Source organism: Elaeis guineensis, chromosome 2 (genome assembly GCF_000442705.2).
Source record: "Elaeis guineensis isolate ETL-2024a chromosome 2, EG11, whole genome shotgun sequence".
In the NCBI taxonomy this organism is placed as follows: Eukaryota; Viridiplantae; Streptophyta; class Magnoliopsida; order Arecales; family Arecaceae; genus Elaeis; species Elaeis guineensis.
Window position 1 is genome coordinate 69,975,907 of NC_025994.2, and position 22,090 is coordinate 69,997,996.

General features: G+C 37.2%; 1 protein-coding gene across 2 annotated transcripts; it reads left to right on the forward strand.

The window, feature by feature from the left end:
• Window positions 1-3,571: 3,571 nt before the first annotated feature.
• LOC105034794 (kinesin-like protein KIN-12F) lies at window positions 3,572-21,677 on the forward strand. Of its 2 annotated transcripts, XM_019847097.3 has the most exons (38): window positions 3,572-3,772; window positions 3,862-4,576; window positions 7,168-7,323; window positions 7,405-7,488; window positions 7,666-7,785; window positions 7,877-7,990; window positions 8,135-8,227; window positions 8,355-8,515; window positions 8,614-8,688; window positions 8,814-8,901; window positions 8,986-9,044; window positions 9,144-9,207; window positions 9,328-9,393; window positions 9,484-9,675; window positions 10,000-10,104; window positions 10,201-10,436; window positions 10,522-10,591; window positions 10,691-10,756; window positions 10,837-10,896; window positions 11,031-11,110; window positions 11,208-11,289; window positions 11,404-13,146; window positions 13,323-13,751; window positions 15,057-17,594; window positions 17,679-17,786; window positions 17,880-18,028; window positions 18,116-18,203; window positions 18,818-18,892; window positions 19,019-19,261; window positions 19,372-19,470; window positions 19,786-19,860; window positions 19,941-19,999; window positions 20,099-20,210; window positions 20,311-20,421; window positions 20,520-20,690; window positions 20,784-20,849; window positions 20,937-21,056; window positions 21,301-21,677. In XM_019847097.3, exons 2-38 carry the CDS (start codon window positions 3,863-3,865, stop codon window positions 21,427-21,429), a joined length of 9,000 nt encoding a protein of 2,999 aa, XP_019702656.1. In that variant the 5' UTR covers window positions 3,572-3,772; window position 3,862; the 3' UTR covers window positions 21,430-21,677. The 2 variants fall into 2 exon arrangements, with proteins under 2 accessions (XP_019702656.1, XP_073107913.1); XM_073251812.1 differs by lacking the exons at window positions 18,116-18,203; window positions 18,818-18,892; window positions 19,019-19,261; ... (7 more) ...; window positions 20,937-21,056; window positions 21,301-21,677 and having other exon boundaries at window positions 17,862-18,018.
• The last annotated feature ends 413 nt before the right edge of the window (window positions 21,678-22,090 follow it).

A 22,090-nucleotide genomic window follows, 5' to 3' on the forward strand; every position in this document is an offset into this window, starting at 1 on the left:
GCAAATCTTCAATAATACGTAGAATACTTTATTAGTCTAAAAGGGAATCACAATTTTTGGATTTCACAAGAAATGATGTTACTAAGTATAGACTTCCAAGGATTGTCAAAGAGTCACAACCCCACGAGTATTGGTGGGAGGACAACCGGGGAAAAGGAAGAAGAAATTTGCACTAAAGTTGAAATCAATTCATAAAAAATTGCAAGGTATAAGCCCTTTGATGATTGATAGTGTAAGAAGTCCTTTCAATGTTATAGAGGTATCATATGCCAATGTTGGTTACAAAGGCATTTTTTTGTTGTATTTGTAAATAAAGGAGACCGAAGCCTACTAGCCGCCTATGCCAAGGTATCCTACCAAAATAAACTTTCTTGGAGAAGAGGGGCTACTTGAATTAGAGGTTAAATGCAATCTAACAAATAATAGCTATGGAATAAAACAATATTAAGTGCGATGATTAAAATGAATAATTAGTTTTTATTGTCACACATGTTCATTGTTGGAGGTTGATGAAGAGTATAAGATATAAAATGATAGAAGATAGAGTTCAATTCTCTTAACACTAATTTTTGATAGATGATGCAGAAAATGTATAAAGGAATAATTGAACAAGTGTTGCCTTCTAAATGATCACACACATCAAAGATTTTGGATTCATGCTTTAGTTGATGCATCTCTAAGTATTCAAGCTTGGATAAATATGATATAAGTACTGTTTACATTTGGTTACTGTAATGAGTGTTCACACACTTTTGGTTTGATTAATAAAGTTACTAACTATAATACTTCATAATTTATTACCTTAACAAACTAGAGGGAAGCTAGAAAAGACAATCAGCCATGCAAATTTTAACATTTACAAGAATAATTATGAGAAGCTAGTTATAATCTATCTATTACCATCCTGATAGTTGAGACAAATCTTTATTTATTTAGGTGAAGGTCATTATAAAAGACATTATAATTGGTGCTCAAGAGGTGGTAAAATTGACTTTGAAAGTTTTGATCAACGTTCTTATAAGTTCATGACATTCATTTGTTTATCTTTTTAAGACATAAATATAGAAAGAAAAAACTTGTGGTCTATCATAGTGGGAATTTAAAAAAATCAAATTAAATAATATCTTAAGCTAGAGCACACTAGCATATAAGCACATTTTCAAAAAATAAACTATTTTATTTTATGAATTGAAAATAAAAATCATGAAAATAACTAAGCAAATCTTTAAAAGTTCTACTAACTTCCCTGATCACCTCCTTTGTTCTTCTATTCTCGGCCAAAGGTTACAATGATAGAGTAAAGCCATATAAGAAGAGAGGGTTGTTAGTTTTAAGACAGAGATAGAGATTAGGGGTGGTAGGAAGGAAGAAGGTGGGGGGGGGGGTTTGGAAGAGAGTAAAGCAGAGAAGGGGAGGGAGTTCTAAGTGGTAGCAATAGAGAGAAATTTTGCAATTTGAATGATGTTGAAAAAGGGATCATGTTTATGACCAATAAGTAGGAGAGGAGTTGAAGAAAGATGGGAGAGGGGGCAAGATAGTATTGAAGATGGATGTTGCAAAGATGATGATGACAATGGTAATGATAACTATGATAATAATATAGAAGAGAAGATGAAACAGATTTGAATAACGTGGATGAAAGCACTTGAGTTTTCGTATAATGAAAAGAAAGGATGTACAAATGGAGAAAGAAATGGAGGCTATAAAAGTGGTGGTAATGATGATGATAATATCTATAATACGTGAAAAAAATAAAAATTTAGATTAAAAAAATTAAAAATTAAAAATTAAAAAAATTTGATTTCTGCATTTTGAGTAAAAAAGTAGAACATGATTCCTTTTTTTTATTTTTATTTTTTCTAAGATGTTAGTTGTCTCAATTGATAAGTTATTGGGAGTTGTTACTATTGCGGTCAAAGGCTCATGGTTCGGCACATGAGGTATTGTCCGTTCTGATCTGTGGGCTTCATAATTTTGTCCCTCAAAAGATGCCTCATGTAGAAAGGATGGTCCCTTCACATATAAATTAGAGTCTTTCTTGATTTATAACCAATGTAGGACCAACGATGCCCTTCCTTCTACATCAAATTGATGTACAGGCAAGAGGAGCCCCATAGTTGTAAAGATAGTCTTCTATCTAGTATGACGCTGTTACAACCAATGGCTCATGACTCGCACATGAGGTATTATCCATTTGGCCTATAGGTCTCATGCTTTTATCCTTCAAAAAGTATCTCATGTGAAACGGATGGTCCTTTGATATATAAGCCATAATTTTTCTTAATTTATAACCTATATAGGATAAATGTTCTTCCTTCTACGTCACGATAGTTACCATTAACATGGGCTTAAGTCTTATTACTTGCTTTCGCTTCTCTTTTTTTCCTAATGTACATTGCATATGCCCAATTATAGTTAGATTTCAAAATGGTGCATGAAAGTGAACAAACCTAATTGCTAAGCCTAGAATATAATTTTGTAACTAGTCTTAGAAAGTTATTATTCATAGGTGGAAACATAGAGATTTGTTCCAAACACCAAGCACAAAAAGATAGGCTTGAGGATATTACAATCTCTCTTGTTGATACTTTGAAAGATGTTATTAGATAGATTTCAAATGTTGTGTGGGCAATATTGCACATGCTAGAGTTTGATGTGTATATGTGAGAGGTTGTAGAGGTCATGGATAGGTGAATCTTGCCGAACGATTAGTCTTTTTTTTTTTCCGAAAAATCATAGTATGTGCATATGTCCAATTGCTCTCCCTTAAGCTTACAATCAAAGTATGGTATATTTAGCACCACACTCATTATTCCAGTTTTGCATATAACAACATGCTAGAAAGGAGCCTCACCAATGTCATGGTACTTAAAGAATTCTAATTTAATGTTAGAATTAACGTTAGCTTTCTTTCAATATATGTTGAGAATTAGAGGACTCTAGGCCAATTCATTAGCTCACCACCCAATTTGTCCTAAATCAAACAATGACTAGCATCATTAACAAGTACGGTGGCATGATCTATACCTTGACACAAATCATTGCATAAATGTAACCACCAATGGAGAAGGCACATAGGATCCTAGTTTCAACAAAAAGAATCCGAAAGGTCTGGCTTGGGGCTAGTTGCATTTTGATTAATCCAGAATAGCAATCCATAGCGCACGGACTGGAATAAATTCGAAAAGGTTAAAAATACTCCTCAGTAATCATAATCCCTAAATTATGTACCTGTTGGAAAGACGCAGTCGCACGGACGAGGAGTGCATCAGGAACAGTAGAGAGTTTCCTTATCAAAATCGCAAGAAGTCAAATTCGATGTAGCCGTTGGACGAGGCATCTCTTTTAAAATAAAAGAAAAGAAAAAAAAAAAGTCAGATCTTTCCAGAAATACCCTCAATTTCAAATCCCCGCACCGGGCCGGCGGACCAGGTACGTTCAATTTTAAATTCCCATCAAATCGCAGCCGTCCATCTCCTCAAACCCTCGGTCCAAGTTCAAAATTCCAATACTCTCGCTGTCCCCCCTCACTCCATATCGAGCTAAAAGGGAGCACACAGAAAGAGCGGCTTCCATTTTTTGACGAGACCGAGATATAGACCCCGTTTTTTCCTCCCCGTTCCAGGGTTTCTTCACCCAAACCTGATGAGATCCATGGATCTCCTCAACTAGAAACCCTAGCAATCTGATCTCAGATCTTGTTCTTGAATTCCTCATTCAGGATTTCAGGTCTTCTTCCGCTCAGGATCTTGTTCTTGAATTCCTCGTTCAGGTAATTTTTGACTACAGTTCTTTTGATTTCTGCTGGGGTGTTTTTTTTTTTTTAATCTTTTCGTGATCTTCTTTGGGATTTTCTTGTAGAATGCTGAGGGATTTGAGGATATTTCGTCGGAATTCTGGGAAGTTCCAGGGAGGAAACAATGAGAACGTTCCGGTTGGTGGATCGGAGTCCGCTACTTCTCAGCGGGACTCCGATTCGTCCAGGGATCCTCTTAACGCGATTCAAGAATGTGTGCTAAACCCTAAGCCGGGGGTGGATCAAGGAACGATTTCGAGGAGGAAGGCGGAGACGACCCCTTCGAAGAACCAGACAAAGGGATCTGATTCGCAGCACTTGCCGTTCCGTACTCCGGAAAAGCCAGCAGCAGGTAGGAATAGGTTTGGTTGGGTCGCGAAGGGTGAGCATGGGGCAATGGGTGTGGAGAATGGTGATGAGTTGAGCCACCAAGGTCCCAGCCAGCTGCCGCCCCTAAGCCGTGGCCCAAGCTTGGGAATTGGGGGCGGTTACAGTACCAATACTCCTCGTTCGTATCGGGCGGCTGGGAAGGCTTCATCAGTCCACTCCGATAGCAGTTCCACTCAGAGCACACCATCCAAGAGTGTTACAAAGCCTACTTACTCTGGGTTCAGCGGCTCCCGCCCTCCTTTGGGCTTGGGGAATCGGATGATGAGCTTTTCCATGGCATCAAAGGGGATCACGATTTCATCCACGCCACCAACAGTTGTTAATACAGCTGAAGTGCCTCATTTTGAACTTAAAGAGGAACCCTCCTTCTGGATGGACAACAATGTACAGGTAATAATTCCTCAAGTTTCTTTAACCTATTTCACCTTCTCTCTAAAAAATATATGGTAGATACAAATATCGGTAGCCTCATATGTGTATCCTGCTATAAGTTAATTAGTTAATTTAAGTATAATCTGAAATCTTCATAGATGATACATTGGCAGAAAAAAAAGCAAGTGTCCAAATTAGAAGAAGTATGCATTTCTATTTAATATCAAAGCTATACCTTCGTTACAAATATCAGTACTGCGACATATACGTAGCCTGCTTTAAGTTAATTTAAAATACAATCTGTAATCTGAATAGATGATAATTTTAGAAAAAGCAGGCATTGAAATTAGAAGTCTGCTTTTCTACTTAATATCATGTGAGCAGTTCTTAGTCAGACATCATAATGCACATAACACCAAGTAGGGTGCCGTACTGGATTTTGGATATTGTTATTGCTTCCTTGCCCACTTCTTAATGACTCAAGACCCTTTTTGTCCAACTACCTTTCCTTGTCACTAAATAGTCAATTTTAGTCTAATATCAACTGTACTTCCCCTCCCTTTTCACTCTCTAAACCTCTAACAATATAATATCCAAAAGAGAAGTTTATATGATACTATTTTTATAAATGCGTCCTAGGTGTTTGCACATCCTCAATTCTAAGAGTTCTGCTTCCCTAGCCTTCCTCCTTAATCCCTTATTGCCTCCCTCTGTAAGAAAGGATGAAAGATATGAAAGCTAAGTTTACATTTACCTTGTTAATGTGTTCCAATTGAGGTCAAAACTATTTATGGACAAAATTCACAGTAGTTGTCGTTCAACTTTTTGTCCTAGCCTTACACAAAAGGAACTTCCAACATAGGTTGAGTTGGGAGCTTGTGCAAGAGTGGGGAAATAATTCTCTCATTTGCACTAATTAACTTTGAATATTATGTTAATTTAAAATTGACTTATTTGTTGGTTACATTTTTTCTTCTTTATTAGTGATTTTGTGTCTACAGTTTAAGGAGGAAATGTTATAATTCATATAATTAAAAAAAAAGTTTAACTAATGATTGGATAAGGTTTTCTTTATGGATTTGTGATAATGATTTCTGATGCTTGCTTGAGTTTGTGGTTGGAAGTATTAGGAAGATGATGTCAAAGTACAAGCAAGATTTCAGGTCCAAGTAGAAGATTCCAGTCTTCCAGCGGTTAAGAAATCATTTCATTCTTCATTGCTCCACCTCAAAGATATTGGCTGCTTTTAGTGGTGCTAGTGTCAAACTGAGGATGCCATTTGTTATCACTAGTTTCGAAATATCCATCTTGAATCAATCTTGTGATTGTTTATTGGCAAGACCATTCAAACAACCAATATAAACTAAAACATCATAGTGCAGTATGTCCATTTTTCTCTCAGTAAGGTCAATGATAATCTCAAAGTCAAGAAGGAATTGGGCAACTGCCACAGCGGTCACACCATCCTAGTGTGTATGGAGGATCAGAGGAGGTTGAGGTTTTGAATCTTGGAGGCCGAGAGGAGGACAAGTGGAGAAAGAATACGAACAGAGGACATATATCAAAACACAGAATACTTTTGTGGTTCATCAACATTAAGAGCTCAAGTGTTTCCAGTCCACTAGGTAGGATAACAGAAGCTCTTTGTACTCCATTTTATTGAATGGAAGCTAAACCCGTCATTAACTGAGGTTTGTGAAGAACCAATGGGGGATCACCTGTGAGGTTTGCTAGGGAAGAAACCCTTAGGAAGAAGATCTAGGATATGTCATGACTCTGGATGGGAATCTCCTCCAAAATGTTGGCATACAGGACATATACCAATTATCTGGTTGTTCATTCCTTCCATCAATGATTTTTTACCCATAATATTGCTCCCTGATTTTGTAAACAAGATATATATCTAATTGGTCCCCTAATATCCTCCAATATCAATTTTAGAGGGAACATTAGAGGCTCCCAATATGCATGTACCAAAGATTGAATTTGTGCTTTCCTCCTTTAGTCTCTTTCTTTTTTAGATGTTCTATTCTCCAAAATGTACACCAATTTTGTTGATCTAGAACCTTGGTTACATGGAGAACTCATTCTTTTATGATATCTGGAGCATTGATACTTAGAATGGACATGCATGACATATTATGGCTCTTATTGACAATTGAAAAATGAAAATTTCTACTTTCGTCAGCTGAAATTTACATTTTTCTGATTTTATTGGATTTCAGACGTTTTATTCAATCTCTAAGAGTCCTAGTGAAACTACCAAAAGAGAAGCTTTATCCAGGGGATCAAATTAATACCAAAACTGAGTTTTAAAATCTCAAATTTGACATGTTAACTTATTTCTATATATATATTTTTAAATATTTAATGTACATGAGTTTCACATACTAGTATTTAGTTAGGTGTTGAGCTCTTTGGGATGGCTGGCTACTTGGCAATCATGCCAGTTGTCTAGGTAAGATTGGCAAATTAGTCACTATCATCTTTATTATAAGAATATTGGAACCTTTTTTTGTAAGCAGCAAGCCCAATAGGAAAAGATACAATTTTGAAAACCAACATGGATAAGGCATAGGCATGACTAAACATTAATTTGATATTTGTAGGTTGTGATCCGTGTCCGTCCTCTCAATAGCACAGAGCAAAACTTGCAAGGGTACCACAGATGCCTGAAGCAAGAGAGTGCGCAGAGCATTACTTGGATTGGGCAACCAGAGACCCGATTTACTTTTGACTATGTAGCATGTGAAACAATAAATCAGGTCTGTGTTTCTGCATCTAAGAAGCAAAATCAAGCATTCCAGCTTTTGTCAACTGATTTGGTTCTTCATATCTGTATGCAGGAGATGCTTTTTCGGGTGGCTGGTCTGCCAATGGTTGAGAACTGTATGTCTGGTTACAATAGTTGCATTTTTGCATATGGTCAGGTATGCTTAAATTTCTCTTTATATACTTCCCCAGCAATTGCTCATTTGGTGCAGTAAGCATGCAGATGCCGGCCCTACTATAGGCTTTTTTTGTCCTGTTACAGCTTCGCATGGTTTAACTTTTCACAGCATTAGTACTTATCGGTGATGATATTTTGTATTTGTGTCTGACTGTAGACGGGGAGTGGGAAGACATACACAATGCTCGGTGAGATCAGCGAATTGGAAGTGAGTCCTAGCCCAGACCGTGGGATGACACCACGGATATTTGAATTCTTGTTTGCAAGGATCAGAGCGGTAAAATGTTACTTGTGATGTTGAAATGTGCCGATCTGTCTAAATTCACATGGATCTCAACTATGCTTATATCTTTTCCCATTTGTTGTAGGAAGAGGAAAGCAGGAGGGATGAGAAACTTAAATACAATTGCAGGTGTTCCTTCCTAGAGATTTACAACGAACAAATCACTGATCTTCTTGACCCTTTTTCTACCAATCTTCTTGTAAGCTCTTTTTTTCTGTTCTATCAGCATTTATAGTTCTTTATATGCTTCCACCTAAATATCTTGCTGACTGTTTTCAGCTTTTTTCATCTTTTCTTCTTTGTATATAATATATTACTTCAAAACATGGCATCTGATAAGCAGTTACGGGAAGATATAAGGAAGGGTGTGTATGTTGAAAATCTCACTGAATTTGAAGTTGAGAGTGTAAATGATATTCTTAAGCTTCTTATGCAGGTAAACCATATATCTGATCCTCAAATCCTGTTGTCTTGGGCTATTAGTTGGTTCTTATCTTTCATAAATCATTTAACTTTAATCAACAATCCTGCATATCTTTTTCGCCTTGTAAACCCTTATATAGGGTGCTGCAAATAGGAAGGTGGCAGCGACAAACATGAACCGTGAGAGCAGCCGTTCTCACAGTGTTTTTACATGTGTAATTGAGAGTAGATGGGAAAAAGATTCAACCAGTAACTTACGTTTTGCAAGGCTGAACCTTGTGGATCTAGCTGGTTCAGAAAGGTAAACAATTACAATTGTAAACTTGTAGATTTCAATTGCCTTTGGATATTTCATGTCAGGCTAGACATTTTGATACATATTATCCACATTTGAAACAGGCAAAAGACATCAGGTGCTGAAGGCGAGCGTCTTAAGGAAGCTGCAAATATTAATAAATCATTGTCAACACTTGGGTATTTATGCTGCAATCTTCATCAAAAAATAGTTTTTCTTGTCCATTTCACATACAGTCTATACTTTATGCATCAGTTATAGAAGTCCTTGTTTCTGGGTCCCTGATTGCATTTATGGATTTCAGTCATGTAATAATGGTTCTAGCTGATGTGGCACATGGGAAGCAAAGACATGTTCCTTACAGGGATTCAAGGCTGACATTTCTTCTCCAGGTCAGCACTATTTCAATTATTTACTCCTTTTTTTTGTCATCTTACCACTGTCTCTGAGGCCAAGTATGTTTTATTTTGTCACAGGACTCTCTTGGTGGCAACTCAAAAACCATGATCATTGCAAATGTCAGTCCTTCGATCTGGTATGGGGTCTTGCCTACAATTGCTGCATTATTTTCTTCAGTAAAAGTCTTCTTGATGACTGTCTAATACATACTGATCCCCTTCATCTTGTCTTGAAGCTCTGCTAGTGAAACACTAAGTACCCTCAAATTTGCTCAGCGGGCTAGGCTCATCCAAAACAATGTAATTGCTATTTTGATTATGAAATGCTTGGGTTTGTACTCTTGTTTGATTTGATTAAAATGTACTCAATCTGGCTTATTGGGCTTTCTTACAAATTGGGTTTCTGTCCTTCAAATGTAGGCTGTTGTGAATGAAGATGCTTCAGGAGATGTTATAGCTTTACAACATCAAATACGTTTGCTAAAGGTTGTATAAAATCTTGAAATGGTTTTTTATGTCTGAAAACAAAAAAAATCTTTCTGGTAAACCAAAAGTTAAATTGGGATCTTGAATCAGGAGGAGCTTTCAGTACTTAAGCATCAAAAAGTCTCAAGATCGCTATCATTTCGTAAGGCAGTATTTGAAGATTTTGAGAATGAAGCTTGTGATGTTTCTGATGTTGAAAAATTGCAAGGAGTGGCCGAAGTAGATGCTGATGAGTCCCACCACAATGAAACTTGGCACAGTATAAGAGTCTCAGCTAAACAGGTATATGCTTCTCATATTAGAAGTCAATTGCTATAAAACATGAAGCAATCTTATTGCTTAATATGTGCTAGGCATTGATTTTTTTTTTTTTTTTTGTCAAAGGAATGTATCCTTGTCATGGCAATTGCCTGTAACATTGTATTAAGGATACCAATTTGCCAGAATCGCTGCTTGTGGGTTCTGTCTATAAATGCCTTCTTTCTTCCCGAAAAGGACTTGGAAATTTGTTGAGTTGGATGAATTTTTCTTCTGATAATTCAATATGAGCAAGGCTTTGACATTATATTTAAAATTAGACAGTGAGAGCTTTTTGATGTGCTGCAGTTGAAATCACTGGAAGCAACATTGACCGGTGCACTAAGAAGAGAAAAAATGGCAGACAATGCTATTAAACAACTTGAAGCTGAAATTGAACAGTTGAACCGCTTGGTAACTCCTTAATTATTTAAAGGTGGCAGCAAAATTTTGCTGCAATCTGCAGCAAGGTATTCTTTGTAGCATATATTTGCTTATATTGTTTGACAGGTTCGTCAAAGAGAGGAGGATACTCGGTGCACCAAGATGATGCTAAAGTTTCGGGAGGATAAGATTCACAGAATGGAGGACCTACTGAAGGGCCTGGTGACAACAGACTCATATTTACAGGAAGAGAATAATGCTTTGTCCGAACAAGTCCAGTTACTTCATGCAAGAGTGGATAGGAATCCAGAAGTGACTCGCTTTGCATTGGAGAATATCAGACTCTTGGACCAACTCAGAAAGTAAACGTCTGAAGTAATAGGTTCTGTCTGTTTTATACCAACTTTCTGATTTATTCATAGCTTTCACACCATGCTCATGTCACAGGTACCAAGATTTCTATGAAGAAGGAGAAAGAGAGATTATATTAACAGAAGTATCAGAATTACGCAATCAGGTATCCATAAATTTATAGGTTATCCCATCATAATTTCTTGTTCGCGCAAATAACTTCTTTATGAAATTTTAAATGTTTTGTAATGCCGTGTCTCTGCAGCTCTTACATATCCTTGATGGAAAGTCTGAACATGAGCAGCACCACAAGTTAGACATGGAACCAAAGGTTTGGTTTATGAGCCACACACTTTCTTGATTTTTCTTGATCTTCTCTTTACATGTTTACGAAAATCTTTTGATGGTCAGGAGGCTGGACAACCTCAACTGGATAGTTTGGCCAGAGAAAAAGAAGCTTTATCTATAGAGGTATTATTTGTTTGACTTTCAAGAAAGCAAAAAATGCAGATTGTGTATTGGTTTTCTTTGTTCTGAGCACTCTTTATTATGCCATGTGGGCTTTATTTCTTCTTTTTTACCAAATAACGTTTATTCATTTTCAGCTAAAGAAGACCTCCCAAGAGTTAGAAAATTGCAGGATTAACCTGAAATCTTGCTTAGAACTAAATGAAAAACTTACGAGGTAATTGTTGCCTCTGAATTTCTGGATCATTTTCAGTTAATGCAGTAGTCATCTATGTTCCTTTTCTCACTAAATTGATCAACACTCTCTTTGGCAGGGAGATAAGCAATCTGCACACTGAATTAAACAACATCAAGTCTACAAACAATGCTCAGCATGTTAATGTCAATAGGAATATCGTATGTACAACTAAACTAAAATTGGCTGCTGAGATTATTATTTTCTGCTCTTTTACTTGTATATCATGCATTTTATGGGCAAGAGTAAGTCTGGATGCTTCTAAAATATTTCAGGAATCATGTTCAGAATCAACCCAAACAAACAGTCAGGCTCATGGAAATAGGGTACAATGCCCACTTGAAATGAAGCTTGCTGAAGAGATTTTGAACTTACAGCTGGAGTTGGATATACTTAAAACAATTCTAGGTGAGGAGAAGTCATCTCGTGTAGAGGTTGAGAAGAGGGCTACTCATGCAAATGATGAACTTACAACCGCCAATGGAAGGATTTTGCAGATCAGCAAGCAGCATGAAGATTTAAGTAATGAACTGAAAGATGCAAGATCTGTCATTGAAGCTCTGGAATCCCAACATGTCCTTTTGATAAATGAGCTGGAAAAACTGAGGGATAACAATAATCATTACATAGAGCTACTAAAGAATCAGGAGCAGGACATCTCTACATTGAGAAAGAAGCTTGATGGTCATTTTGAAGGGAAAGAGAAACCATACTTTGCAAATGAAGAGTTTACATGTCAGTCTTTCAAACATTTTGAAAACGAGGACTCCCCTTTGCAGGTGAAGCTTAAAAAGATGCAAGATTCTCTTGAAAAAGCGAGGAACCTGAACATGAGGTACCAAGGTGATCAGGTATCTCAGACATCTCTTGAACAAGAAATGGATGAAGTCCGCAGACAGGTTGAGGTGGAGACGGCTGAAGTGATTGTATGCTTGCAAGAGGAACTCATGGCACTTCAACAACAGGTTGATGATAGCAGCAGAAATGAGTTAATGGCTAAACAGGGCATGGTGGCACTGGAAAGGGAGATCAAAGATCTCCATGAAGGGCTATGCTTGGTGAAGCAGGAAAATGAAAGGCTGTGTGAATTGGTTGAAGAGAAAGACAGGGATCTAAGATCCATGACTGATGACTGGGAAAGATTAGCTTATGAGATTGCAGATATTCTTACTGATGGAAATACAGCTCTTGAGGAAGCTTCTGAACAGGTTGCTTGTATTTCGGAGTCCTTTCCGCAACGCAGTTGGATCAGTGAGAAGATTGAGAGAATGATAGAGAGCCTTTCTCAGAAAGATATGTTGATTGAAGAACTTCAGAATTGTTTGCAAGATGCACAGGATGTAAGATGTGACATGGAGTGGAAGTTAAGGTCCTTAAGAGGAGCAACACTGGCTATAACTGAAGCACAGCAGCAAGAAAGCATGGACAAAGAAAAAGAAATTCTTCAACTGACATCACAATTATCGGAAAAGACTTCTTTAATAGTTGATTTAGAGAATAATATTAAACTTCAAAAGGAACAGATTAGGAAATCTGAGGTTTGTTCAACTGTTGCCTTCATAGTAGTTAGCAGATTATCTGAGATAAACACAGCGCATCTCCAGGAACTTGAGCATGTAAAACTTCTGCTCGATGAATCCACAGAAATGATATTGCAGAAGGATTCTCTTTTACAATGTCAAATGTCTTTGCATGCTGATGCAGAAAAACAAATTCAAGATCTGAGCTGGCAGCTAGAGAAGTCTCAGGGGCAAATTGCCGAAATACTAAGACATGTCCAGGAGCAGGAACAAGCTCAAGCTTTGGAATGCCTAAAAAAGGAAGAGGAAGAAGTTGCTTTATCTAAAATTGTAGAAGATCTTTCAAAAGCAAAGACGGTGATAAATGAGTTTGAACTGGGAGTGAGTACACTGCATGCTTGTATGAGAGATAGTGTTGATCTGGCTGATGGCCCTGCAGAAGTACATGATTCTGGAAAGTACTCGAATGAATGGGCAGGCAACAACTCCGAGGACCGGGTAAGCTAATGCTCTTGTTATTTGATAATCAAGCTGAACCATGTGAACCTGTCTGACTCCTCTTGTCAGTAAGTTCCTAGCATTTATCTGTCCAGATACTTTATTGCATCTTAATTAAATTTTAAGTCATCTCTAAAAATTGGTTTTGTTAACCAAATGTCTATTGTGTCTTGCAGATTGAATCAAATCGAGTCGTCAACAGCAACGTGCAAAATAATGTTGAGTGGATGTCTGGATGTAGCACAGGGAGTGCAATTGGCAAGAATGCAAATGAGTCTGAGTGTAGAATGCTTTTGAAAGATGATTCTGATAGGGAGACAACCATTCTCCTCCTAAGGAAGGAATTAGAGTGTGCACTTGACAGACTACAGGAAGTGCAGGCTCAAATGATTAAACTACTAAATAAAAAGGAAGAGATTAAGAAATCTGAGAAACAAAGCCAAACAAGCATCGAGCATCTTACTAACGAAGTACTTCGATTGAAATCAGATATTATTGATAAAGAAATACAGTTTGACATTCGCTTGCAGGAGTTGGAAGATAAACTGCAAAAAGTTAAGAAAAATGCAATAGCATCTAGTGAATGTTGGTGCAAAGCCAAAGAGGTATAATGTTATAGCTTCTAGTTCACATGCAATTGTTCCAATCTTTAACATTATAAACAATTACTGTGTGGTTTCATATATACGATGCGTCTAACATCCATATTGAGTTTTTATGTTTATAATGACATTCTAAGTACATATTTTCATATAAGTTTTGGTTTGTTTCTCAAAGAGGCATGATTGATCATAGTAATATTTGTTTTGTTTTAAAACTTAAGCAAGAATTCTTAGTTTGACTATTTGAGGAACTTATTAAAAGTTTCAAATGATACCTGAAATTCTGGGCTTTTTTGATCTTCATTAGATGGTAACAATCTAATCTGCTTCTATGTTCCTAGGGTTAGAGTTGGGCCTCGGATGGCCCAAGGCCCATTGGGCCAGATCAACTTTGGATCGGGCTATTGGCTAGGCCTGAAAGATTTTAGACTAGTGTTGGGCTTAAATATAGAGTCCATATGTTATTCAGGCCAGGCTCAAGTATATCATTGGCCCAGCCCAAGCCTGGCCCAAGTTAAGCCCCAAAGGAGCCCGAACTCAGGCCGGACCCAGCCCGAACACATGCACGAATTGGAGTTCGAATTTGGGTATTTGTTTGTAAACTGCTTAGAAAGTAGGAATGCCATTTCCAATTGTGTTATCAATTTGCTTTTCTAGTAAATATGTTTCTGACCATCAAATGGTTTTTAACGTGAAGTTACAGTATTTCATCAAAAAAAAAAAAAGTGAAGCTACAGTATGACAAATTGAAAGGTAAGCTTCAATCAGGTTTGGGCCGGCCTAATTTTTAGGTCAAACAGATAATTTTGGCAGGCCCAATTGGGTTCCAGTTTGGCTCGGGCTTGGGCTGGGATTCTCCAAAAGTTGTCAGGTCTAAGCCCAGTCCAAAGCCCAAAAAATGGGGCCAAGCTTGGCTAGGCATGCACCCTGGCCCGGCCCATTTCCAGCCCTAATATTCCTTAATCTTAGCCAAGTTGTGGGATGTTGCTCTCAACAAATCAATATTGTTCAATGCTTGAATATGACAACAATGTGACATCATGATGACATGCTTAATTTGTCTCTGATGTTCAACTTGAGGAGAGAAAAACATGATGGATGAGTAATTACTGTATAGGATTTAATAAAATCCTGGGCACTTCCTGAAGTTTGATATATGTCACATGTAGAACCTGTATCTCTGTCGCTTATGAGATGACTTGCAGTTCAGTTTTCTAGCAACCGCTCTCTTATCTTTTCATCCATGTTGTTACCTTCATCATCTCATAGGCAGTCATCATTATTTACCCTATAATTTGTTCATTGCAGGTACTTGAGCTCGAGATCAATGATGCAAAAGCTGTTGCTGCCCAAAAGACAATTGAGGCTTCCGTTCTTCTTGCAAAGATTGAGGAAGCACAAGAAACCATGAGAGATGCTGATTTTATGATCAATGCACTGATGCAAGCAAATGAAATTGCAAAATTTGATATAGAAAGACATCAGAAAATTGAAACCACATTAAACTGTGAAAGGAATAGTTTATTGAATGAGGTACAAAGTCTGCAATCTTCAATTCATATGAAGGAACAGGAATATAAGTTAATGGAGAAGAATTTCCAGTCAAATCTTATTGAAGCAAATAGTTTAGTTCTGGAGCTTATGGATAGTTTTAAGCATCTACAGACTGTTTTCACAGAAAAATTCAAATTTCTAGTCTGCGATCTTGAGTGGCTCAAGGCTCAGGTTCAACACTTTGCACAGTCAGCAAGGTCCTGGTTGGAAGAGATTTGGTCAGAGATTATTGGAAAAGATTGTGCTGTGTCTGTGTTGCATCTTTGTCACATGGGAATTTTGTTAGAGAGATTAACCGGGCTGAATGCTGAAAATGGTTTTCTTCATCGTGGGCTGTCTGAATCTAATTCTGTAATTGCTGACCTGAGAGAACATAATATCAAAGCCAAAAAAGAACTTGAAATGTGCAGCATTCTCAAGGGTAAGTTACTAGTGGACATCAATAACAGTTTTAACCGCATTTCAAAGAAAGAAGATGAAACGTCTGAGTTTAGAGCAAGGCTAGGTTCATTTGAAAAGAAAATTTTGCATTTACAATTGCTCGAAGAATCAATGTTGGCTAGGTCAAATTCTATGGGCACTGAACTTTCTATTTTGGTCAAGGAGTTGGAGGCTAACAACAGAAATGCCCTAACAGCAAAATCAGTTCAGGATAAAACATTGAGGGAAAAAGAAGAACTCTATAAGCAATTGGAGAATGCATCAAGATTGCTAGATGGCATCCAGAGTATTAATGGAATGTTTAGGGACTCGCTCCTTGAAGATTTGTCTCTGCTTGTTGCTGATTCACATCCTGAGTGTCAATTGAAGCTAGAAGCTCTGAAGTCCGGCAACATGGGATCTATCGAAGAATTTGAACTGTACAGGATTCTCATTAGCTGTCGAACTGAGTCTGTTGTGATTAATTTGTTTGCAAAAGATATTGAGGTACTTGTTGTGCAATCAGAGATGGAGCAGAATATGAAGGAAATTGATCATATGGCTTCGCAGATAACTGACTTAGAAAGACAGAGAGACAGTTTCATCAGGATCATTGATAAAATTAAGATGGAAATGATTCTAAATAACATAGACAAGGATCAGAAAAGTAGTGAAATGCATTCTTTGCTTCTGGAAAATGAAAAGCTGAGAAATGACCTACTGAAGATGAAGGAAGAGCATTTCAGAGTCACTGAACATTTGCAGGAGATGGAAACAGGATTTGCACCTTCTCTTAGCCATATAAATGCTATCAATCAGGAAAATCACAGGTTAGAGGACAGAATTTTCTCTTTGGAGACCTACATTACAAATCTCCAAACTGATTTAGACAGGAAAAATGCAGAACTTGACGAGGTACTTCATTCACAATCTATCATATCTAAGGAGCTTGATTTGAAAACTGAGATGTCTAAAATTCAAATTGAGCAAGCAAAGTTCTTGAAATCTGAGAATGATTCGTTGCAAAATGAGGTAAGGGCATTTATGACCAAGAAAGATGAAATCACTGTGATGCTTAGGTTCAGGCTTAAGAGTGCTTTTGATTTGGCTCAATCAATAGATATCATTGTCGACAGGATGTTCCATTTGATAGATGACCAAATTGTTCTCATGATGGACAGAATGGATCAAGAAAATTTTGAGCAAAAAGAAGCAGCATCAAAGTTTGTCAATGAGTTAGAATTCTTCGAGCTCTCAATTGAAAAACTAATGTCTGAGATTTCTTCTCTAAAGTCCGAGTTGATGCGGAAGGATGAAGTCTTAAAAGGCCTGCTATTTGATCTGAGCTTATTGCAGGAGTCAGCATCAATTGCAAAGGACCAAAAGGATGAACTTGAAGAGATGGCTACTGCATTGGAATCTGTAGAAGAGGAACTGGCATCAAAATCATGTGAACTTGATGAGGCCTCTGCTCATGGACGGATGCTAGAAGCTGAACTACTTGAGAAAAATGAGAAGATATCTGCTCTTGAGTTAGAGATTGCTGAGAAACTTGGTAAATTGAAGTTAGTTTATACTGAGAACCTTGAGTTAAAAGCTGAACTGGAAAACATTATTGGGATAAAGAATTCTACAGAGGAAGAGTTAAGAGAGAAAATTAAGGCTGCTGAAAGGTTGGAGGAAGAGATACTTGAAATGAGCTCTTTGCTTGGCCAAAGGGATCATTTGCTTGAAGATTTGCAGAGTGACATGACTAAACTTGCAGATGAAAGGGATCATCTTGATTCTGAAGTTCTTGACCTGAAAGAGAAGCTGGAAATGGCAAAAGCTCTTGTTGAAGAAAATGAAGCAATTGCTACAGAAGCTCATCAGGTGCCTGAAACCTAATCACCATCTAGTTTTCTATTGTGATACTGTTGTTGTTTCTTATGTTTATTCCTTTTATTTTTGTTATAGTTAGCAGAAGCAAAGAAGGCTTATGCTGAAGAAAAAGAAGAGGAGGTCAAGCTATTGGAGAGGTCTGTTGAGGAGCTTGAATGCACTGTATATGCATTGGAAAACAAGGTGAGCCTTACTGAATCTTTTCAACTATATTTTCAGTCTTCTCTTTCATCAAAGTTTCATTTTACAACTGAACAGACTTGTTGCTTCTGAAAGGTGGATATTGTAAAAGCAGAAGCTGAGAGACAACGACGGCAGAGAGAAGAATTAGAAATGGAACTTCAGGCAGTGAGATGTCAAATGCTGATGGTACCTGCCTCTAGTAATATATGGAATACAACGGGTGACCATAATGACCCAACAAGGTTTGTATGTTTATAATACTTCTCATCCTATGTCAGTGAAGCCTCCAGGCATCAGATTACATTTGCTGGCTTTTGCTTTCTCTGCAGGCCTCTTAAACAGAAAATAACTGAGTTAGAAGAAGCCCAGCGTAATGTACAAATTCTTCAGAAGGAAGTTGCAGAAAAGGATGCAGAGGTGTAACTTTGTATACAAATTATAAAAATACGATACAGCCATTTTAAGAAATCTTATTTATGGTAGTTAAAAAAGAAAGCTGATCTAATTTTTGAATTCACTTCATAATGTTTAAGTGTACATCAAAATCATTCTTTTATCATCAATGAATCTAATTTCTGAATTCACTTCATCATGTTTAATTGTGTGATGTCATTCTTTCATCATCAGTCTTGGTAGCAATGAATGTTTTCAAAACCATGTCATCTATATCTACCATGATGACACAAACTCCTAGGGTAGGGCCCATGTGTCTCCACCCTGTTCAACTCCATTGTCGTGCTCCTAGTGGAAGCAGTACTATCAACCTGATCTTCTTTCTGAATTTTATTTTTTTATAATATTTATGTAGTATTACTATATTTTACTATTCATGTGCATAGTGCAAATAATTTGAACCCTTCGAATTGAAAAATGAATTATTTGGCTTTGGTACATCCAACAAAGTGAATATCTATTCCTTTTTAAACATAAACACCAAAAAGCTCTCAGAGAATAACCATGACAACATAAAAAGAAGAAGCTTCATAAAATAGTTTCATGTATTGATTCCTACATTTCCTGTTTTCCTACAGATTGTCCAATGCAAAGCACACATATCTGAGCTTAACATGCATGCAGAGGCACAAGCAAGAGAGTATAAACAGAAGGTATTCCTGGCCAGAGTTTTGAGAAGTCACTACAAATATTATAATTCCATATATGTGATAGCCCAAAATGAGCAGCAGTAATCATGTAATTACTTTTCATGACTAATAAATGTGACTTTGCTCCAGTTTAAGGAATTGGAGGCTATGGCACAGCAAGTCAAGACTGATCCTGCATCCTTCAATGCTACAAGCTTAACATCAGCAAAATCAGAAAAAAGTGCCCCAAAGTCTAGGGGATCAGGTTCCCCATTTAAATGTATTGGCTTGGGACTGGTACAGCAAATGAATTTGGAGAAGGATGAGGACTTGATTGCAGCAAGGCATCAAATAGGGGAGCTTGAAGCCCTAGCCGCAAGCCGACAGAAGGAGGTACAGTATGTCTTTCAATTTGGAATCATTTATGCTTAAATGTTGTCTATCAGAATAAAAGAAAAAGATGAATTACCTGCCTTCCAATGGGATCCTTGCTCTTTCCCCAGATCTTCATGCTGAACACACGACTGGCAGCAGCAGAGAGCATGACTCATGATGTTATTCGGGATCTGCTAGGAGTTAAGTTGGACATGACAAATTATGCAGTAAGACTATCAAACTTTTTCTCATATCTGGTAATCTTTGTTGGTATATTTATCACGATGATCTATGCATCAGCAAGGATTCAATTGGAAATGTTATTAAATCTTTTCTATTAGGAATTGTAAAATCTCCAACTTGTATCTAATTTTCATGTCAGTTTATCTTTGTCAGTCCATTCTATATTATCTTCACTTCTGTTAAAATATGGATTATAAGTAACTTCAAATTGTATCAATTTGCTTTCCATAGTATATTCATACTATTCATATTGTGCATATATCACATTTTACTTACCATCTTTGTCATTTTGATGCTAGTCATTATTAGATAACCATCAAACACTTAAGGTTAAGGAGACAGCTCGCCATGGAGGTGACGAATCACAAGAAAAGGTTTATTTCATATGAGACACATTTTCTCAAAAGAATCCTTTTTTTCTCATGCTGTTGACTTTAGGAATTTATTTTTAAAGGAACAAGAGGGGATCAAGCTAAGGAAGCAACTTCACGAATTCATTGCAGAGAGGCAAAGGTAGATACATTCAGTCAACAACTACCTCCTTGAAATTTTGTGGCAATTATTATGTGTCTTGCTTACATAATTTAAGTTTCTTTCATGTTAATTCTGTAGCTGGTTGGATGAAATAAATCAAAGACACAAAGAATTGGTAGCTGCACGTGTCACGGTGGAAAAACTTCGTCAGCGGGACCAGTTCATTAGCACTGAAAATGAAATGTTGAAGGTCTCAATGTTCCTTCTATGAATTTAAGCATTTTAACCCCTCTTTTTTAAGTTTCTTCGATTTTTAAAAATCTATACTGTCAACTTATGCAATTTTGTAGGTGGAGAATGCGAACTACAAGAAGATGACCATGGAACTTGAAGATGAAGTGAAAAAGTTCTCCAGCCAACAGAATCTCCAGCAGCGCATTCATCACCATGCAAAAATCAAGGTAGGACATAAGGAACTCAGAATTTATAGATTGGATATTTCATATACATATTTCAGCTTCATTTTTTTTAATGAAATATATTTCACCAAATGCGACAGGAAGAGAACAGTCTCTTAAGATTACAGAATGAAGACCTAAATGCGAAGTTGCATCGATTGGAAGCAGTCCTTTCACGGCTGGAAGAAGAGCTTGCTCGCCATCGAGCTTCTTCTGGAAAGAACCCCTATGTTGACATTGACGAGGAGGAGCGGTTGAGAAGGAAACTACAGGTATGTCTATTCTGGTGGATTGATTGAGTTAAACCAGCAGATAGGATTCTTTTTATGTTCAAGAAAAATGGGAATTTGGTGTACGTATGACAGGATAGTGAAGAGGACAGAATCCAATTGGCCCAAAAGCTATCGAGCTTATCTAGCAGCATTTTGAAGGTCATAATCAGGAATCTTTAATGTTTTATGGCATCCCTTCTAGCAAATGATTCCAGTTTTCTGTATCTGATGCAATTGGTATTGCAGGTTGCTGGACTAACACAGTCTGCTTCCGATATAAGCCCCTTGGCAGCACAAGATGCACTAGACCAAATAAAGGATCGTGTTAGAAAACTGGAAAATGAAGTGGAAGATTTGATACTAAAGGTGATTGGTTCTTTACCAAATAAAATTCACTGTTTAGTTCAATGCTATAAAGAATGTAATATAGGGCATTAGAATCACTAGATGCACTTTGGAGTCATGACAAGATGCTTTAGTTTCAAGTATCAATGGCTTTTGAATTGGTCCATATCTTGGGGGATAGGGTGGTTTGTTTTGTCAGCTATAAATATAATAGATGGTTATGCAGTTACAGTTTACACTGACATTGAGGATGCTTCTTTTTCAGTGCAAAATATTGCGCGAAAAGATTCGGCTGTGTGAGCTTGGGCGACAATCATCACCATTTCGCTGGAAGACAGACGAGAACTTTCTACCGTCAAGCGCATCAGAGTCTCCATCTTTCTCGTCTTCATGACGGGCAGACAAATGTTGTACATGTTGGTAGTTTGCTAACAGATTAAGCTCACTCTGATGGTCAAGTTGTTTAGGAAGGAAGATTAGCTGGTCAAATGACTTTGCTGATTCTTCTGCTATTTGTTCATGTTCCTTCCTACATTATATAGCAATTCAATTATATTCATTTCAACTCTATTGTATTTGTAGTACACAAATGTTATACTGTTTTAGTATACACAGAGGGGAAAATGAAAAGCATGGGAAGGAGATGCCTATGAAAAGAAACGTCCACAGACCACCAGTCTTTATCCATCTAAATCATGCACAATAAAAGACGCAAATGGTCCCACTTCAAATAAATAGTTAAAAAAGGAAAGATCAAAAATAAAATAAAATAAAATAAAAAATAAAACAACGACGACTACGACACCCAGGTGGTGCCATGCACCCAAGACTCGAGCTCATTTAAAAGAATTACTTCCACGGGGCTAGAGTAGCCACTAAGAATCTACCTATTATATGCATACTAAAATGGAGCGCTTGCTAACGCCGTGGCTAAGATTGCAAATGGGTCAGATTGACCCACCACCTGATCTAGTTTGACCTATTTAGACCCAATCTGATTTATTTTAAAATATCCATGGGATCAGGTCAGATTTTAAAACAAGATCCATTCTGTT

What these genes read in the sequence shown, in the direction of transcription:
- LOC105034794 (XM_019847097.3), top strand. Translation starts at nt 3,863, where the DNA reads ATGCTGAGGGATTTGAGGATATTTCGTCGGAATTCTGGGAAGTTCCAG. An exon ending in GATCTAGCTGGTTCAGAAAG is followed by an intron (nt 8,516 to 8,613) that starts GTAAACAATTAC and finishes CATTTGAAACAG; the next exon opens with GCAAAAGACATCAGGTGCTG. An exon ending in TAAGAGTCTCAGCTAAACAG is followed by an intron (nt 9,676 to 9,999) that starts GTATATGCTTCT and finishes GATGTGCTGCAG; the next exon opens with TTGAAATCACTGGAAGCAAC.